This window comes from Carassius gibelio, chromosome B14 (assembly GCF_023724105.1).
Source record: "Carassius gibelio isolate Cgi1373 ecotype wild population from Czech Republic chromosome B14, carGib1.2-hapl.c, whole genome shotgun sequence".
Lineage (NCBI taxonomy): Eukaryota > Metazoa > Chordata > Actinopteri > Cypriniformes > Cyprinidae > Carassius > Carassius gibelio.
The window spans coordinates 16597773-16616357 of record NC_068409.1 but is presented as its reverse complement, the minus strand read 5'-3'; the positions used below and the strand labels follow the sequence as shown (position 1 = coordinate 16616357).

Genomic DNA, 18585 nt, shown 5'->3' with positions numbered 1-18585 from the left:
CTGTTTGTGAAGGCCGATTGCATGACCATGGCGAGACAAAGACTGTCCCAATTTCAAAGGCATCAACAGCCTGCAACAGATGGATCCAAAGCGTCCATTCACTAAAAAAATGCTGATTCATTACGGAATGAAACAAGGTTTTAAACATGGAAATTATTTTATACTTTGTTTTAACTTTGCACACCATCTTACAAGGCTCAACTGATAAACAACCAGGGAAACATTGGCACTTCACTTCATAGAGATCAATACATTGGCCAACGCTGATACCGGTCATGTAAAATCCCATTAACCGTTGGAAAGAGCATCCTACGACAAAGATGTTGCTTTCATCAGCAGATATGGACATGGCAAAATTATTTATTATCATTAATTTATGAACTGACCTAAAGAATCTTTCTCCCAAAATTCACTACTCAATAATACCTACTCTATTAGACTGATAGCTTATAAAAGCCAGAGCCGTTGTTAATTGTTTTAATGTGACTTTTTCAAATTAGTTACGGAGGCTTGGGCTCAGATATTAAACTGTTAAATTAAGATTTGAATCCTTTTGCGGAAGAAGTATTTTAACACACAAAATGTTTAAGACACTATGTTTTGCAGATGGATCTGTACGGCTCTCGTCTCAGTTGCTCTGTAACAGCATGATTGTTTCTTATTTATATACACACTTGTACCATCAAACTTGTATACAAATGCAATATCACGCTGGTAGTCATGCGACATCATTCTATATCAGCACAGCAGCGATTCAGCTGTGGATTTATTATTATTGATTATAACAGTTAAAAGATGACTGTAATTTCAAACAGTAATACTAATTTTAAAGATTATGTGATGATCGTGCACCAGAGAGACACAGGGAGAAGGAGAGATCCAATTGCAGGTAAGATTTATTAATCAATAAGGGGATTCCAAATAAACAGTCCAAGAAAATAAACAAAACAAAAGAGGGAACAGGAAGGAAAGGAACGGGAACTCGGAGGACGAGAAAGTAAGGGTAAATCTCGGGAGATGAGAACGCTGGTAAAACAAATGGTAAGGACTCCATACAAACAACAGGAAAAGACTGGAATATATAGGGAGGCTAATGACAATAGATTGCCTGCACCTGGTGCAATTAACAGGAGTGCAATTACTGTGAAGACAGGACCATACTAGAGGAATTCTAGTGCCTATGGTGAAGTGCCTAAGGGGAAGTGAGCTCACTAGTGGACACCCAGGGAAACAGAGACTAGACAGCGTGACAGTACCACCTCCTTCACGGAGCAGCTGCCAGATGCTCCACCCGAACCCAAAGGAAAACCAAAGACACAAAGAGACTAGGAGGGAGGTGGAGCGGCGGAGGGTTCAGGGGGATGGGCGGAGGGCCAGATAAGATAAACATAGACGAGAGGACCAGGTAGAATGGGGAAACAGAGACAAGACGACCAGGTAAAATGGGGAAACAGAGACAAGACGACCAGGTAAAATGGGGAAACAGAGACAAGAGAAGTTCAACAGAAAACAAGGAGTCCTGGAGGGTGGTGGATCGGCGGAGGATCAAGGGGAGGGACGGAGGGCCAGGTCCATAGAGGGAAACGGAATGAAAGACATAGACAAGAAACCCAGGAGGGAGGTGGACCGGCAGAGGATCAGGGGGAGGGATGGAGGGCCAATTCCGTAGAGGGAAACATAACGAAAGACACAGACAAGAAACCCAGGAGGGAGGTGGACCAGTAGAGGATCAGGGGAAGGGATGGAGGGCCAGGTCCTTAGGAGGAAGACAGACAGAAAAAAAAAAAAACACAAAAACTTAAGTCCCCGAAGGACATCAAGTGACGCCCACCAGGGCGGAGCAGAAGACCACCACAACCGTGTGGTCAGGGTGGAAGCCCCCCAGGGTGGAGCAGAAGACCACCACAAATGTGTGGCCAGGGTGGAAGCCCCCCAGGGTGGAGCAGAAGACCACCAGAAATGTGTGGTCAGGGTGGAAGCCCCCCAGGTCGGAGCAGAAGACCACCATAACCGTGTGGTCGGGACGGATGCCCCCCGGGGCAGAACAGAAGACCACCACAACCGTGTGGTCAGGGCGGAAATTCCCCAGGGCGGAGCAGAAGACCACCACAACCATGTGGTCCGGGCGGAAGCCCCCCAGGGCGGAGCAGAAGACCACCACAACCATGTGGTCCGGGCGGAAGCCCCCCAGGGCGGAGCAGAAGACCAACACAAACGTGTGGTCAGGGTGGAAGCCCCCCAAGGCGGAGCAGAAGACCACAACGTCCGTGTGGTCAAACCAGACGCCCCCTAGGGCGGAGCAGACGACCACCAAATCCTTGTGGTCGAGGCAGAAAGCCCCCAGGGCGGAGCAGAAGACCACCACATCCGTGCGGCCGGACCAACGGAAGGACAAGTCTGGTTGGGTAAGTCTGAAACATAGAACCAGGATATGTTAGGGGTAGCTTCCTTGGCCACAACAGGAACAGTCTGGTGCTCTGAGAGTTTGACTGAGACATGATGAGTCTCTGGAATTTCCGCAGAGGCGAGGAGAGACTCTGGTAGTTCATCAGAGCCGTGGAGAGGCTTGAGTAGTTCCACAGAGAAGTGACGAAACTATGGTAATTCCATGGTGTTTATATTGGATTCCAGAAGATCGGTGCTGACTTTACTCTGCTCATGAAGATTATTGGTGACTTGCATTTGTTCATGAAGATCATTGGTGACTTGTATTTGTTCATGAAGATCAATGGTGACTTGCCTTTGTTCATGAAGATCAATGGTGACTTGCCTTTGTTCATGAAGATCACCGGTGACTTGACTCAGTCTTTGAAGATCACCGGTGACTTGACTCTGTCCTTGAAGCTCACCAGTGACTTGACTCTGTCCTTGAAGATCACCAGTGACTGGACTCTGTCCTTGAAGATCACCAGTGACTGGACTCTGTCCTTGAAGATCACCAGTGACTTGACTTGACTCTGAATGGTCAACGGTGACTAGCCTTGACTCTGGAAAGTCCATGGTGACTAGTCCTGACTCTGGAAGGTCAACGGTGCCTTGCCCTGATTCTGGAAGGTCAAAGGTGACTAGCCCTGATTCTGGAAGGTCAAATGTGACTAACCCTGACTCTGGAGGGTCCACGAGCACCTGACTCGACTCTGGAGGGTTCATGAGCACCTGACTTGACTCTGGAGGGTCAACCGGAACCTGACTCAACTCTGGAGGGTCAACGGGAACCTGACACGACTCTGGAAGGTCAACAGGAACTAGCACTGACTCTGGAAGGTCAATGGTGACTAACCCTGACTCTGGAAGGTCGACGGTGACTAACCCTGACTCTGGAGGGACGACGGTGACTAACCCTGACTGTGGAGGGTTGACGGTGACTAACCCTAACTCTGGAGGGTCCATGAGCACCTGACTCAACTCTGGAGGGTCCATGAGCACATAAATCGACTTAGGAGGGTCAACCGGAACCTGACTCAACTCTGGAAAGTCAACGGGCACCTGACTCGACTCTGGAAGGTCAACAGGAATCTAACTTGATTCAGTAGGATCAACTGGAACGTGACTCGACTCTGGAAGGTCAACAGGAACTAGCCCTGACTCTGGAAGGTCAACGGTAACTAACCCTGACTCTGGAGGGTCCATGAGCACCTGACTCGACTCTTGAGGGTCCACGAACACCTGACTCGACTTTGGAGGGTCAACCAGAACCTGACTCAACTCTGGAAAGTCAACGGGCACCTGACTCGACTCTGGAGGGTCAACGGGAATATGATTTGACTCTGGAAGGTCAACTGGAACGTGACTCGACTCTGGAGGGTCAACGGGAACCTGACTCAACTCTGGAGGGTCAACGGGAATATGATTTGACTCTGAAGGTCAACCGGAACCTGACTCAACTCTGGAGGGTCAACGGGAACCTGGTTCAACTCTGGAGGGTCAACAGGAATATGACTCGACTCTGGAAGGTCAACCGGAACCTGACTCAACTCCAGAAAACCCTCTGTAGCTGCCATCCTCTGCAATGGCTCCGGGCTGGCGGCCGCCTTGTGTAGTGGCGCTGGGTTGGTGGCCATCTTGTATTGTGGTGTGGCCTCAGCGGACGTGATGTGAACAGTCTCTGGATCAACAGACATGACGTGAACACTCCTGGGAATCTCTAAGATCTTTGACAGCATGGTGAAATAATCCAAAAACATCTCAGCGGCCATGTTGGGCGTTGTCGCTGAGCTGGAGGCCATCATGCACCGTGGCCCTGGACTGGTGACCACTTTGTGCTGTGGCGCTGTGCTGGCGTCCATCTTGCCTCTAGGTGCTGGGTTGACGGCCATCTTGTGCAGTGTCGCTGGACCTGCGGCCATCTTGGGCAGTGGCGCTGGACCTGCGGCCATCCTGGGCAGTGGCGCTGAGCTGGCGGCCATCTTGTGCTGTGGTGTGGGGCTGGCCTCCATCTTGTCTCGTGGTGCTGGGTTGACGGCCATGCCGCGCAGTGGTGCTGGCTTGGCGGCCATCTTGTGCAGCGGCACTGGACTGGCGGCCATCTTGCGCAGCGGCACAGGCTCAGCCGATTTGCGCCTCCTCTCCCCTCTCTGTCCACAATGGGCGGCTCCCATCCGAACCCCGGGTCGATGGGAGGCTACAGTGGAGATTGCTGCCGGACCTCCTCTCGACCACTCACTCCTGAGCGACCTCCCCTGGTTCCACGGAACATGACCAGGCGGGTACCCTCAAAACCATTCCTCACCTGCTCGGTGACTGGGGAGGAAATATGATTAGACGTATCGCTGGATCTTTTGCGAAGGAGTCCTTCTGTGACGATCGTGCACCAGAGAGAGACACAGGGAGAGGGAGAGATCCAATTGCAGGTAAGATTTATTAATCAATAAGGGTAATCCAAATAAACAGTCCAAGAAAATAAACAAAACAAAAAAAGGAACAGGAATATAAGGAACGGGAACTCGGAGGACGAGAAGGCAAGGGTAAATCTCGGGAAAGGAGAACACTGGTAACACGAAGGGTAAGGACTCCATACAAACAACAGGAAAAGACTGGAATATATAGGGAGGCTAATGACAATAGATTGCCTGCACCTGGTGCAATTAACAGGAGTGCAATTACTGTGAAGACAGGACCATACTAGAGGAATTCTAGTGCCTATGGTGAAGTGCCTAAGGGGAAGTGAGCTCACTAGTGGACACCCAGGGAAACAGAGATAACAGCGTAACAGATTAGCAATATTGTTGACTGTCAATTAAATGCTATTTCCATGAAGTATCAATATATATTACATAATCGCTTTAAATCTTTTACATATATAAAGGAATGACTGAGAATGGGCCACTACATTTTTTTTTAAATCAATTTTAAATAATTCAAAGGACTGCATACATTTATTCCATTTGCACCACATTTACCACACCACAAGACATTATTCATATGTTTTATTTCAAGACATTTGTCAGGTTATTTTTCCCATAGCTCTCCTGTGTGTAGAACAAATTCTTCGGCTTTTTATACCAAGGCTTCATTGCTAATTCCAAAAGAGCGTGTATACAAAGACAAATGCAGTTATCAGAGAGAGCAAGAGATGTGTGTGTGTGTGTGTGTGTGTGTGTGTGTGTGTGTGTGTGTGTGTGTGTGTGTGTGTGTGTGTGTGAATTGCCTGCATCTGTGCATCTCTCAACAGTGTCCAAAGCAGTGTCTCTACTAATAGTGAAAGTGTAAGTTTATCTGCTTCAAGAACAGTCCTGTTATTAACTCGCTACTGAGAAATGTCTTGTAGTCTTTTGTAAAGAATATAACTATTCTTTGAGTACATCAACTCCATGTGTGTGAGTGTTTGTCTGTAAGTATGTGTGTGCGGGAAAGCAGAATAAAAAACTGTGCTTTATGTAGATGATAATTCAGGTACATTAGTGATAATCTTTTTTTTTTTTTTACTCCTATTAGTAATTTCTTTGCTTGGTTCATTTGCTGTTGTGAGGACTGAAATAACTGAAATATTTTAAACTGATGTGGATCTGTAATGTGGGCGACAGATCTTTTTCAAAGCTGCATTTACATAAAAATAATTGCTCAGAACTAGAGAAATTATAATAAATATGTGCAATAGCTGAAAACAGACATTGTATTACAACTCTTCAGCACAATTATTTTAATAATGACATTAGATATTTTGGTAGACATATGATATTGACATCTGATTCATAGAAATGTTCTCACCAGGACAGGGTTTGAGTCTAATGGTCTTCTGTGCGTGACTGACGTGGTTCTTCACGCTGCAGCTGATGTCTCCATCAGTTCCCTCATCCAGATCAATGCTGCTGTTTCCATCCATCAGTGGATCTCCATTCAGAGTCCAGCTGTAGAGGAGCTGATCCCCCTCAGAGGAGCAGAACACCCTCATCACCCCACTGGAGGAGCAGATGATTGACACTTCCACTGAGCCAATAGGAGCTGGAGGGAGGGGCACATCACAGTCACATGACTGTCTCCACTCATTATGAGTCAATATTAAGACATTTGTAAACAACATATCTGATATGATAGCTGGACTCACTGAATTAAACATGCAGCATAGATCTAACAACAATATAGCAAATTATTATTATTATTATTCATAGTATACAATAAGCAACATGCTAGCATTTCATTTTGAAAATAGTCATAGTATGTGGAAAGTGCTGAGGAATTCAATTAAATTCTTGCAGACTTTCAATAATAGGCTGCAATAAAAATCTGCATGAGAGAGAGATCTTTGGAGAACATGAGATTGTAATGAGTCTGATGAGAGAGTTTCTGTACCTTCAACAATCACTTGAAGATCTCGAGATGTTTCTGAGCCGTCTGAGTGAAAGAGTGTTAATCTGTAATTCCCTGAATCTGCTCTGTTCACACGGTTTATTATCAGAGTCCCATTAATGACTGTCACTTCAGTTCTGTTATTATAAAGATCACACTGACTCTTCCTCATCCTGCCATACTTTACTCTACAAAGTGAACCATCTGCTGTGTTGTTGTTTATTCTCTTTATTATCGTCAGATCATATTTACTAGCGTCCTGCACCATCATCAGATTGAGTTTGTGTCCCAGAGCTGTGTAACAGGGATCAGACTGATCAAAACCGCAGTTTAACTCCAGACCTGAAGAACAAAACACACAATGAAATGCACCAAAATCTATATTCTCATATTCATCATAAACAGATTTTGTGATTTGTGTGTCTCCTGATTTACTACTAAGTAGCAGGATACTGAATATAATCAAGTTACTGGACAGATTTAACTTGGTTTAGTGTGTAATACATTTTTTTATAAACTGTTAAAATAAAACATTAATTTTATTTCAAAACAGGCACTTTCTGTCCAATTCCATTAAACGGTGACATCTCTCTATTGACATGTCTTGATCTGACATCAGATTTAATGGACTGACATACTTTTATGAATCATTCCTCAAACTTTTAGCAGAACAGACAAGACAAAAGAAACATACATTTCCTCTCACATTTTTAAACACTCCACTAATACAAACACTACAGACCGAAAAAAAAACCTTTGTCTAGATCACTACAGACTCTTAATGTAATATTGCAACTAGACTGTTGGATTAATGTGCTAACTGTTGTCAATAAATATAAGGGGGAAAATAATGTTAAAAATATTAACAGAATTAATTCACCCTGCCCCATCCAGACCTGTCCGTCATCTTACAATGATGCAGTTGCTGATGAACATGATGCAGGATGATTGACTGTGTGAGGAAGACTATTAGAATGCTGTTATGTGCCACTAAAATTAAATGGCAAGAGTTATTTATATATCATATACAGTTTAGCAGTTTGTTATTCCTCTATATTTGCACAATTCCAAATGTAATATTACTTGTATATAATAGTTAAAAAGCAAGAAGTTAAAACTGTTACATTCTAAACACAATACTCTCAATATTTTCTGTTTTACTCAATTTAACAAATTTCAAGACATGCAGCCTGAAAAAACAGCAGATATTATAATTCCTTAAGAAATGGGATGCACTTTCACAGGTGTGAATGAGTTGGTTTGTGTTTTTATATGTATTCAATATAACATGTTTGGTAAGTTTTCAAAACATGCAACTTTTTAATGTTCCTCTAGCTAAAGCCTTCATCTTGTATTGTGTTAAACAAAATAATCTACTGAACTCTCGTGCAGATATAGATTAGCTTTCTCTCACACAATAAATCCAAATTACATTGCAATCCTGCACTGAAGCTGTACTTGAGACCAAAAATATCCAAATAATCATCACGTTCAGGAACTTATTTGTCCCGAAATCATGAGATGTTGAGGAAAAATTTGTGTTGCAAGTTCATTAAAGAGGATACTGTATCACACATAATTTGTGTAAAATGTACATTTTTGCACATTTTATTGGTACAGAGATCGTTATGTGTATTTTGTAAAACATTTGCAACTGCTTTTTATCACTTAATTAGAGGCAATTCAAATTTCATAGGGACAACTGAATAGAGGTGTATACAAACAAAAATATTGTGTGTACAAAAGGTGTTTAATAAAGCTCTTAACTTGTTTGTTGTGGTTGTTGTTTTAATTGCATTATTACAAAACTATTATGTAGTTTATAACATTAGTTAAACAAAAGTACTACACACATACATGTGGTCATCAAACTGACTTAAACACTTCAGCCAAATACAGGACATATATCATGTATATAGACAAGCGGACAAGTGCAAAGACAATAACTATACTATACAATAACTAACTAAAACGGTAATGTGTGTTTGGCAAAACTAACGAGTGTTCGTTTGACGTTGAAAGCAAGTTCGCGTAAGGTTGGTTCCTCTATCTCGTGAACACTTTTACACAATCACACATTTAAAAGTGGTATAAAATATTTTCAATTCCGAATATAATTTTGTCAGTGTGTTAATGTCGACCCGAGAAGCAATTGAGCCTTCTTTAGAAAGTTAACTAGTCGCAAGTTTGAGGTAAAAACATTGATCTATATTTCTCGATATTCTAGAAATATTTTTGGATGACTCGTAACCACGGATAACAGATGGTGTTCATTTTGCTCATTTTGGATCATCCGCGCATCACTGATACACAGTATACATAGGAATAAATGATTGAAATATGTTTAATTTAGTTTACACATAAACAAGGGGAAAACCAGTGCAACAATTAACGTATCCTATATATGCTGAGTTTCAGGTCATTTTTGTGACACGACTAATTTGTTCATAGAAAGAAGTCTCTAATGACAGAAAGTGAAGTTTTCTTTATTTTACAAAAGCACAATGTTTTGTTTTCATTGTGAGTGTACACAAATAAAAGCAGACCTTTACACAGTGATGCATTATTAATAAGACAATGCATGTTTAAAGTTGATTCTGCTGGTATAAAGAAACAGTTGAAGTGATCACACCAACGCTCACACACACACCGACACACACACACACACACACAAAACACAGAAAAGCACAGTTGACACTTTATCTAAATAAAATACAGTGAACCAAACATCAGCTCGCCTGCCTCTGTGTCACCATTTGAACTAAAGTACATAGTTCAGTAAAATGATTTATGGATAAATAAATATGGAAAATATTGCAATATTAGCATAGCTAATGGCATTCGCTGTTCGTCTGCTGGCAGTTGGTTATCAAACAGCGTTGCATTGCTGCGGACGCCCCCTTCTGAACTGGGGGTCAATTGCCTGTATTCGTTGCACAGTAAAGCCTCAATCTCTGAACTGAGATGTCTGTATCCTGATGGTTCAGTACGAATACATGGATTGTTCCACCCCTAATATATGTATAAAGTGTCCATTAAAGACACAAATACTAGTAGTTTGTCACAAAGCTTGTCTAATATTCACTGAAAAATATTCAGATAAGTTTTCCTCACAAAAAGAACACAAGGTTTGAGGGCAGATTGGGACGCAGTATTTTTGAGAAGTGAGAGTGGATTTGTATGGTTGAAAAAGAGAAGTTAGACAGGAACAGAGATTTTTAAGAGAAGAGGAGCAGAAAAGATGAACCATGTGATGAGTTTTAAAAAAGAACAGCTGAGCAAGCAAAATGTTTACAATAAATGTTAACTAAGTTAACATTTGCAAGATCTTAAAAGGGAAAATGCTTTAATCAGTCAGTGAATGATATTTGCATTTTCTGATATAGAATTACAAAAATCACTTGTTATACGTCGTCAAAGAAGACTCTGTACAGTAAAGACCCTTGAAATCAAGAGGATGGTATAGTCTTTACCATCCTCTTGATTTCAAGGGTCTTTACTGTGACCTAAGCACTTTCTCTGACATATTATAATATTCACTAAACAGTTGAAGGTCAAAAACTATACTGATATATCAATGCAGACTCTTAATGAGCTATTATATTCATCCTAGATTGATCTGATTCAGCATGATAAGAGTCTGATGTGAAAGTGACTCACATGCAGCAGTTTGCAGCAGCATCAGTCCAAAGATGAGCATCATTTCTCTAAAGTCCAGTTTCAGAAGAACTCAATCCCAGCAGAAGAGTTTCAGATTGAGTTGCATTCAGTGTCTTCACTGACAGACAGCAGCTCTACTGACAAATCAGGAAATTAGATGACTTTAAAAAGAAAGAAGGCATTCCCGATTATGAAGGAGGGTTAGTTTACATCAAAATCCATTGAGAGAGAGAGAGAGAGAGAGAGAGAGAGAGAGAGATCATTTTAATTTCACAATTAAATTACATTATATTTATATAAGATATACAGGTGCTGGTCATATAATTAGAATATCATCAAAAAGTTTTTTCACTAATTCTATTCAAAAAGTGAAATTGTTTATTATATTAATTAATTACACACAGACTGATATATTTTATATTGTGAAAAGGTTCAATATTGAGGACACCTGGTGCCACACTGTAATCAGCTAATTAACTCAAAACACCTGCAAGGCCTTTAAATGGTCTCTCAGTCTAGTTCTAGGCTACACAATCATGGGGAAGACTGCTGACTTGACAGATGTCCAAAAGACGACCATTGACACCTTGCACAAGGAGGGCAAGACACAAAAGATAAATGCAAAAGAGGCTAGGCAGGAAGTTTTAAAGCACTTCATGCTTCCTGCTGCTGACCAACTGTATGGAGATGCAGATTTAGAAAATCTGTGTGTGTATGAAAATGGTAAAAGAGAAAGTGAAAAAAGAGGAAAATACAACAAAACCAATTATTGATGATAATACTTACTTTTCTTTAAATGCAATACAGTGAAATAAAGCAATCCAACATTGAAGTAAATGTACAAAAACTCTGGTGAAGAGGAAGTAGCTAGAGAAAGATGCTTAAATAAAAAATAAAAATAAAAACTCAACAAAACAAAATCCCAACTAACCAAATATTAACCCCCAAAATAAACTAACTACCAACAAAAGATGCAGAAAAGAACATCTTCAGTGTACCGGATGCCATCACTAAACTATACTTGCTAACAAAACAAAACATGCATAATAAGCACCATCTCCTAAACCTAGTGCATCTATACAATAAAACTCTATGTGATGGAAATGTAGGTCATGACCTGCTAACCTGTCTTACAACCCCTCCAACCAGGACACACAGCATTCACGTGCAATAAAGAGGACGTTTCACAGGAGCAGCATTTAGTTTCACACGTGTTTCGAACACACAGACTAATTACAGGAACCGCATCACCAACATTTGATATGATGTAACATTATTTGATATTAAGTCTGTAGCATTTAGGCTGGTCGATTTCCTCAATTGTGGCTTTTCTCATAGCCAAAGAACAAGACTCAATAAAAAGTTTTAAATCAGGAAAATAGGTCTCCAACTCCAGGTCTTCTCTGATTAAATGTGGCATCCAAAAATAATTAATCTGCATGCAACTGCAGTCATCACAACCAACTGTACTCACTGGATTTTTTTTATTGTTACTCACATTGCTTGCTCATCAGACAGAGGCAAAAATTCAGTTTGTTTATCATTTTCTCCACTAGGAGCCTCATTCATATTACGATTTTCTAGATCTGAAGTCACTTTACCAGATTCAACCTTATTCATATGTTTCAAGTTAGTTTTTTATGTTTTTGTTTTGATTTTTGAGCTGAGAGGAATAATTTTTATCAGTCAAACTAATTTGCTATAATGGCCAAGTAAACACTCTAATGAATCTTTAGAGATAACCAGAGGTACATTGGATAGCATTACCTTCTTTGATAAATTAGATAGAGACAACACTGGTAGGAAAAAAATCACCAATAGATAGTCCACTCTCAACCAACAATTCAACCATAGACTCCTCTCTAAGGAATTACTACAATGGCTTTGTTCATTCATGAAGCTGATATTCAATTCAATTCAATTCAATATTATGAGCACCTATTTCATATGACTGAGGTCCCCTTGAGCAAGATCTGAACCCCCAGCTGCTCTCTGAGTGCTTCACCATTGGCAGCCAACTGCTCCGTGTGTGTGTTCAACTAGTCACAGCTGTGTGTGTGTGTGTGTGTGTGTGTGTGTGTGTGTGTGTGTGTGGACTTCACTCTTGGTAGTAACTTAATATCACATTTTAATCATGCTGATTTTTGGAGAAAAACTGAAATGGCACTCTTCGTGTGATACTGATTAACTACATAAAATGATTTAAATATATACATTTTCTAACCCCCATATCTTGAATTTTGTGATCATTCACATTAATTCATAAATGCATTTGAATACACCGAATAATGCAGTGAAAGAACGCACTCAAAATGCATCTTCATCATGTAACTTTACATTAGCGTAGATGCGTGCACTTTTAGTTGATTTGAATATACTTATACTACTGTTAAAAGGCACATCATTAAAACAAAAAAATACAAGTTCACATATTACACCTAAACATGCATGGAAAACGTAACTAGAACTAGCTACTAAATTAGATAAAAATTCCTATCCATATACAGATGTGATTCGCGAACCTTAAACTGACTCAAATGATTCGCGAACCAGCTCCGAACTCCCGAACTGATTCAAATGATTCGCGATCCCGCTCCGAACTCTCAAACTGATTCAAATGATTCGGGAAGCCGCTACGAACTCCCGAACTAACTCAAATGATTCGCGATCCCGCCACGCTCTCGAATTGATTCAAATGATCCGCGAAGCAGGTCTGAACTCCCTAACTGATTCAAATGATTTGCGATCCCCAAACTGACTCAAACTATTTGCGAACATGCTCCGAACTCACAAACTGACTCAAATGATTCGCGATCCCGCTCCGAACTCCCAAACTGATTCAAATGAGTCGCGATCCCCGAACTGATTCAAATGATTCGCGATCCCCAAACTGACCTAAATGATTCGCGAACCCGCTTTTAACTCCCAAACTGACTCAAATGATTCGCGAACCCGCTACGAACTAGTGGGTTCATTTGTTGACTCAAATGATTCGCGAACCCACTGGTTTTCTCTGAGGTGGTCGGATCACATTGTGGTTAATCTCGCAGATCATGACTTATCCTCTCCCTGGAGTTTGGTAATATAAAGATTCCTCCTTTGAACTCCCACCTTTTCTGTGGGTTTTATTGTACTGGGTCTGAATTTGGTCTCCTGGGGTCTCAAAAAAGAAACATTTTCAATCTCCAAGGTGAACGTTATGACAACATGTTGGAAGGATGGGTGAAATGCAGAGCACCATGGGATACCATAATTGGCCAGACATCATATCCTCCTCATTTTTAAAGTTGAAAAACCATCACAATCAATCCCCATTTTCACTGTTCTTGACACAAAGAGATTAAATTACACCTTCAAAACTTAAACCAAACTATAAAAAGAAAGCAAAAAAAATAAAAATAATAAATAAATAAAATAAAAAATATACAAAAGTACACTCAAATGCTCTCGAAAACATGTCTTTCTAAGGAAAGGTTGCTATCAAATAGCACACCTAGGTTCCTAACTGATGACGAAGAATTGACAGAGCAGCCATCAAGTCTTAGTGTTTTATGTTATTACATGCAGAGTTTTTAGGTCCTACAATTATTATTATATATTTTTTTTTTTTTTTCAGAATTTAGCAGTAAGAAATTACTTGTCTTTTAATATCTTTTATATCGACTATGGAAACCCTTTAGTTTTTCAAATTGGTATTGGCGGGGTCGCAGAGAAATAAAGAGCTGAGTATCATCAGCATAACAGTGAAAGCTAACACCATGGCACAATGAGTAAATCCTGTTAGAAGGCAGATCCTGTTAGTTTGCATTAAAATAAATCTAAAACAGGCAGTGAAACTAAGAGAAACATGTAAAAGAAGAAGCAGAAGAAGTAACATTAACATTAAACTTGCTGCAACCACAGATATGAACACCGTTCTATATTTTTGGTTAAATGAAAAAGCCTGTTTCACACTAGACACGCAAGGCATAAGTAAAATATTTTGTATCTAAAATCCACATTGAATCCTGTTTTTGGATGAAATGTACTCTAGTCCTGCTAAAAAGTACTGAACAAAACTGAATTTGATCAAAACAACAGGCTACATACATTCTGTATGTTTATTAGAAATGATGAACTTCAATTCATAATTTGTTGGTTTATTGGCGGAACAGAAATTGATACAGCAACTCTTCGGCATGATTGTCCTGTGTTATTTCAATTGGCGCCAAGGCAATGTTTTTCTCCACGGGCTACATTCACACCACGTGACGGGGTGTTCCTATGAAGGTATTTTTGATTCAAAACAACTGAACACCTGTGACAGTGCGATTTGTAGTTGTAAAGAAAAGCCACACATGTGTATCAGTAAATTTGAAGTCACAGAGAGAAATGTTTTAAGAGTTGCAAACCTGTAGACTTTTTTTCTCTCCCACAAACATAACACAACAGTTACACCTTCTCAAATTCTTCATTGCAGGTGCACAAATCCTATTCTACAAATCACACATTTAAAAACTCATACGCTCACATTTTTGAAACAATTGCTGCAGTGAATGTGGTGCAAAACGCATTTACACGCCCGCATCAAGAAATGTGAAGTCGTGGAGAAATGTTGAACATCCGCAAATCAGTACGTGAATTCATCCAATGAGAGTTGCACACTTGTAGAATATTTTCTCAGAAATGTCTTGTATATTTTTCTAACACAAACACAAAGTACATAACTACATCTGATTGAATCTGCTGCGATGAATCTCAAACAGTGTTTTTCGCTTTCAAGTGACAAGTTTCGCGCTCTCCCTTTTGCACCGAGATATTTGGTTCAAAAGTGATTTGTGCATCTGTAGAGGTAGTGGGCGGGACTGTTTAGAGATTAGAGAATTTCAGCCAATCACAAGAGCTACTTTGGCTCGTTGCTGAGCATAGACTCATGGTGTCATATTCACATTGTTTTTAATGTCAAATAGTTTATCCATAATGTTAGACCATTGCTAAAAAAGAATAGTTTTGTGCTTAATATAGAAAAGGCACTTTTGACTTTGTTGTAAAAAAATAAAAAATAAAAATGCTAAATGATGCTGGTTTATTTGGGCTGTGATAAATCTTTCTCTGGTAGTCCATCATCTGTGCTCTTGCTGTTGTGAAACATGTGTCCATCTTGGAGGCTGAGGAGAAATTCCTGTGAGGACCTGTCATTGATGCAAGCTACTGTAAGGATCCTATAAAGGACAAAATGTTGAAACATGACATCCTGCCATAATATATAAATAACAATTGTTTATACCACTATGCAACTTTTGCTTTTTTATTTATTTTTATCAGTGAGTGGGATCACTTTGACAGCAGGATAAAGAAACAATTAAAGAAGAGTGGCAAGCCATAGGAGAGTCATCTACAGGAGTCATGCTGTTAAGAAATAACCAAGTCATGGTGTTAATAAATAAATATTTTTTTTGAACAACAATGTTGTCTCTTTCTTTGAAATGACCCTTGGAACTTTAGAAAAGGGTTAAATTGTGTTTGTCTTCATAAAATGCTGTGTAGGACATGTTTTGTTGCTGTATGACGAGCAATTGTGAATTGTACAGCAAATATTTCATTTAGGATCCATATGATTACACAGTACTGTATGTCTAATGGCCTGAATATGGTTAATATCTAAATATAACTTAATATAAATTCACAACATCATATATCAGTCATATATATCAGTATATCAGTCAGTCTCCTGTATATACAGTTTATAAATAAATATAAATAATACATTTTACAGTAGGTCATAGGTCTGCAGCCTCCCCCTACTGGACGCATGCGGAACAACAGGGGCGTAAAACTGCTTGGGGCGTATATCTACCGGCTACAGTTCCCAAGCCTCCACCTACTCAGCAACGAGCCAAAGTAGCTCTTCTGATTGGCTGAAATTCTCTAATCTCTAAACAGTCCCGCCCACTACCTCTACAGATGCACAAATCACTTTTGAACCAAATATCTCGGTGCAAAAGGGAGAGCACGAAACTTGTCACTTGAAAGCGAAAGGTGTTTGAGATTCATCGCTGCAGATTCAAGCAAATGTAGTTATGTACTTTGTGTTTGTGTTAGAAAAATATACAAGACATTTCTGAGAAAATATTTTACAAGTGTGCAACTCTCATTTGATGAATTCACGTACTGATTTGCGGATGTTCAACATTTCTCCACGACTTCACATTTCTTGATGCGGGCGTGTAAATGCGTTTTGCACCACATTCACTGCAGCAATTGTTTCAAAAATGTGAGCGTACGAGTTTCTAAATGTGTGATTTGTAGAATAGGATTTGTGCACCTGCAATGAAGAATTTGAGAAGGTGTAACTGTTGTGTTGTGTTTGTGGGAGAGAAAAAAAGTCTACAGGTTTGCAACTCTTAAAACATTTCTCTCTGTGACTTCAAATTTACTGATACACATGTGTGGCTTTTCTTTACAACTACAAATCGCACTGCCACAGGTGTTCAGTTGTTTTGAGTCAAAAATACCTTCATATGTTCCCGGGGCGTTCCCAGACCAACCGTCTGTATGTATGTGACGCACTTGCATCATGAATATGCTAATTAGTACATGACGTCATTAGATACATTTAGCCAATTTTCAGGAGAGGTTTAGCTACTTTCCATTGAAAGATGCTGGCAACACCGATACAAATGCTAATGGTGATATATAAGTATACAGAGTGAAATTGTACGTTGTTTTTAATTACCTGCTTACCTTTAGCTATGTTTTCTTGAGGTAAAGGGGGTATTATGGTTTGCTATGGAAAACTGTAGTCAGTGAACAAGCAAAATTCAAGAAATGGTTAACTTAACAAGCTAATCACAACTCTTTATTCTTTGCCAATATTATAAACTATCTCTATAATAGGCATATTCTAAAACAATATCGATCCAGAAAGAATGTTGCTATTACCGTTGTATCCTTCAATTCATTGAGCAGATGAGATGGATCTCTGAAGATATTTTAGCAGAGAGAAAGAGAAGCAGCCGCAGGAGATTGACAGGTCAGTTGATTCTGACGGAGCCGGTGTGATTGAGGTCAGTAATGGTCTGTCTAAGGATTGTTGTGTTTTCTTCTAAAAAATAAGCATTTTTTGGCAGGTCTAGGCACTATGCATATAGCCTCAACTAAATTATTTCATTACATTTATTATATATGCTAGCTATATTCTGACTAGGACTGAGACGATTATAAGCGTGATTAATCGCATCCAAAACAAAAGTTTGTATGTATATATATATATTTTGTCTTCCAATCCTATTGACATCCCTGATTTGAAGTCATGTTATTTTCATTCAACTAACCATTTGCCAAAGATACCAAGATTCCTTTTTATTTCAAAACTGACTCTTCTTACAAATGAATACAAATTAGACATCTGTGTCTAAACATCGTACAAATAATAAAATACAGAAGATGCTCTCATCAGTCTTCTGCTGTGTGTTCATGTCCTTCTCTAAATCTTCTCATCCTCATGTTCTGATCTTCCTGTATCTTTCGTAAAAGCATCATATCATCATCATTTTAATTATCATCACACTCTTAATATCTGGATGTCAAATCCACAATGATGATGATAAATGTCTCTCACCTGATGTGTTTCTCATGTAGATGTGAAAAGCTCCTAACAGACCGAACAGAACCATCAGCTGAAGACACCAGACCACAACAAACACCACAGACACTGAACACACTGAACAACACAAACACAACCAATCAGACAGTCAATCAATCAATCAATCAATCAATCAATCGATCTGTGTAGTTGATATCTCACCAGGACAGTGTTTGAGTCTAATGGTCTTCTGTGCGTGACTGACGTGGTTCTTCACGCTGCAGCTGATGTCTCCATCAGTTCCTTCATCCAGATCAATGCTGCTGTTTCCCTCCATCAGTGGATCTCCATTCAGAGTCCAGCTGTAGAGGAGCTGATCCCCCTCAGAGGAGCAGAACACCCTCATCACCCCACTGGAGGAGCAGATGATTGACACTTCCACTGAGCCAATAGGAGCTGGAGGGAGGGACACATCACAGTCACATGACAAACACAGAATCTTGTTCTTCCACACTACTCATACTATTACTGGAGTCTGTAGTGTGTTTACTGTGTGCTACAAGAATAAAAACCTC

At 40.0% G+C, this 18585-nt stretch overlaps 1 protein-coding gene and 1 long non-coding RNA gene across 8 annotated transcripts in view; one reads left to right on the top strand and one right to left on the bottom strand.

Annotated features, from left to right (window-relative positions):
• Window positions 1-7134, top strand: part of LOC127971505 (uncharacterized) — a 108595-nt gene extending 101461 nt beyond the window's left edge. Inside the window, exon 3 of the long non-coding RNA XR_008156867.1 lies at window positions 7028-7134. This is a non-coding gene — a long non-coding RNA (uncharacterized LOC127971505). The remainder of the gene's footprint in view (window positions 1-7027) is intronic.
• Window positions 1-18585, bottom strand: part of LOC127971498 (uncharacterized) — a 248001-nt gene that overhangs the window by 224421 nt on the left and 4995 nt on the right. The window contains exons 1-4 of one of the 7 annotated variants that reach the window (XM_052574533.1): window positions 11572-11724; window positions 10447-10580; window positions 6790-7128; window positions 6208-6441 (exon numbers count right to left, since the gene is read on the bottom strand). The exons of 2 other annotated variants lie outside the window; for them this stretch is intronic. In XM_052574533.1, coding sequence (XP_052430493.1) covers window positions 6208-6441; window positions 6790-7128; window positions 10447-10489 — 616 coding nt within the window. In that variant the 5' untranslated portion in view covers window positions 10490-10580; window positions 11572-11724. Of the gene's footprint in view, window positions 1-6207; window positions 6442-6789; window positions 7129-10446; window positions 10584-11571; window positions 11725-18585 lie in introns of those variants that run through there. 4 more of the 7 variants (XM_052574534.1, XM_052574532.1, XM_052574536.1 and 1 more) reach the window with 4 other exon arrangements.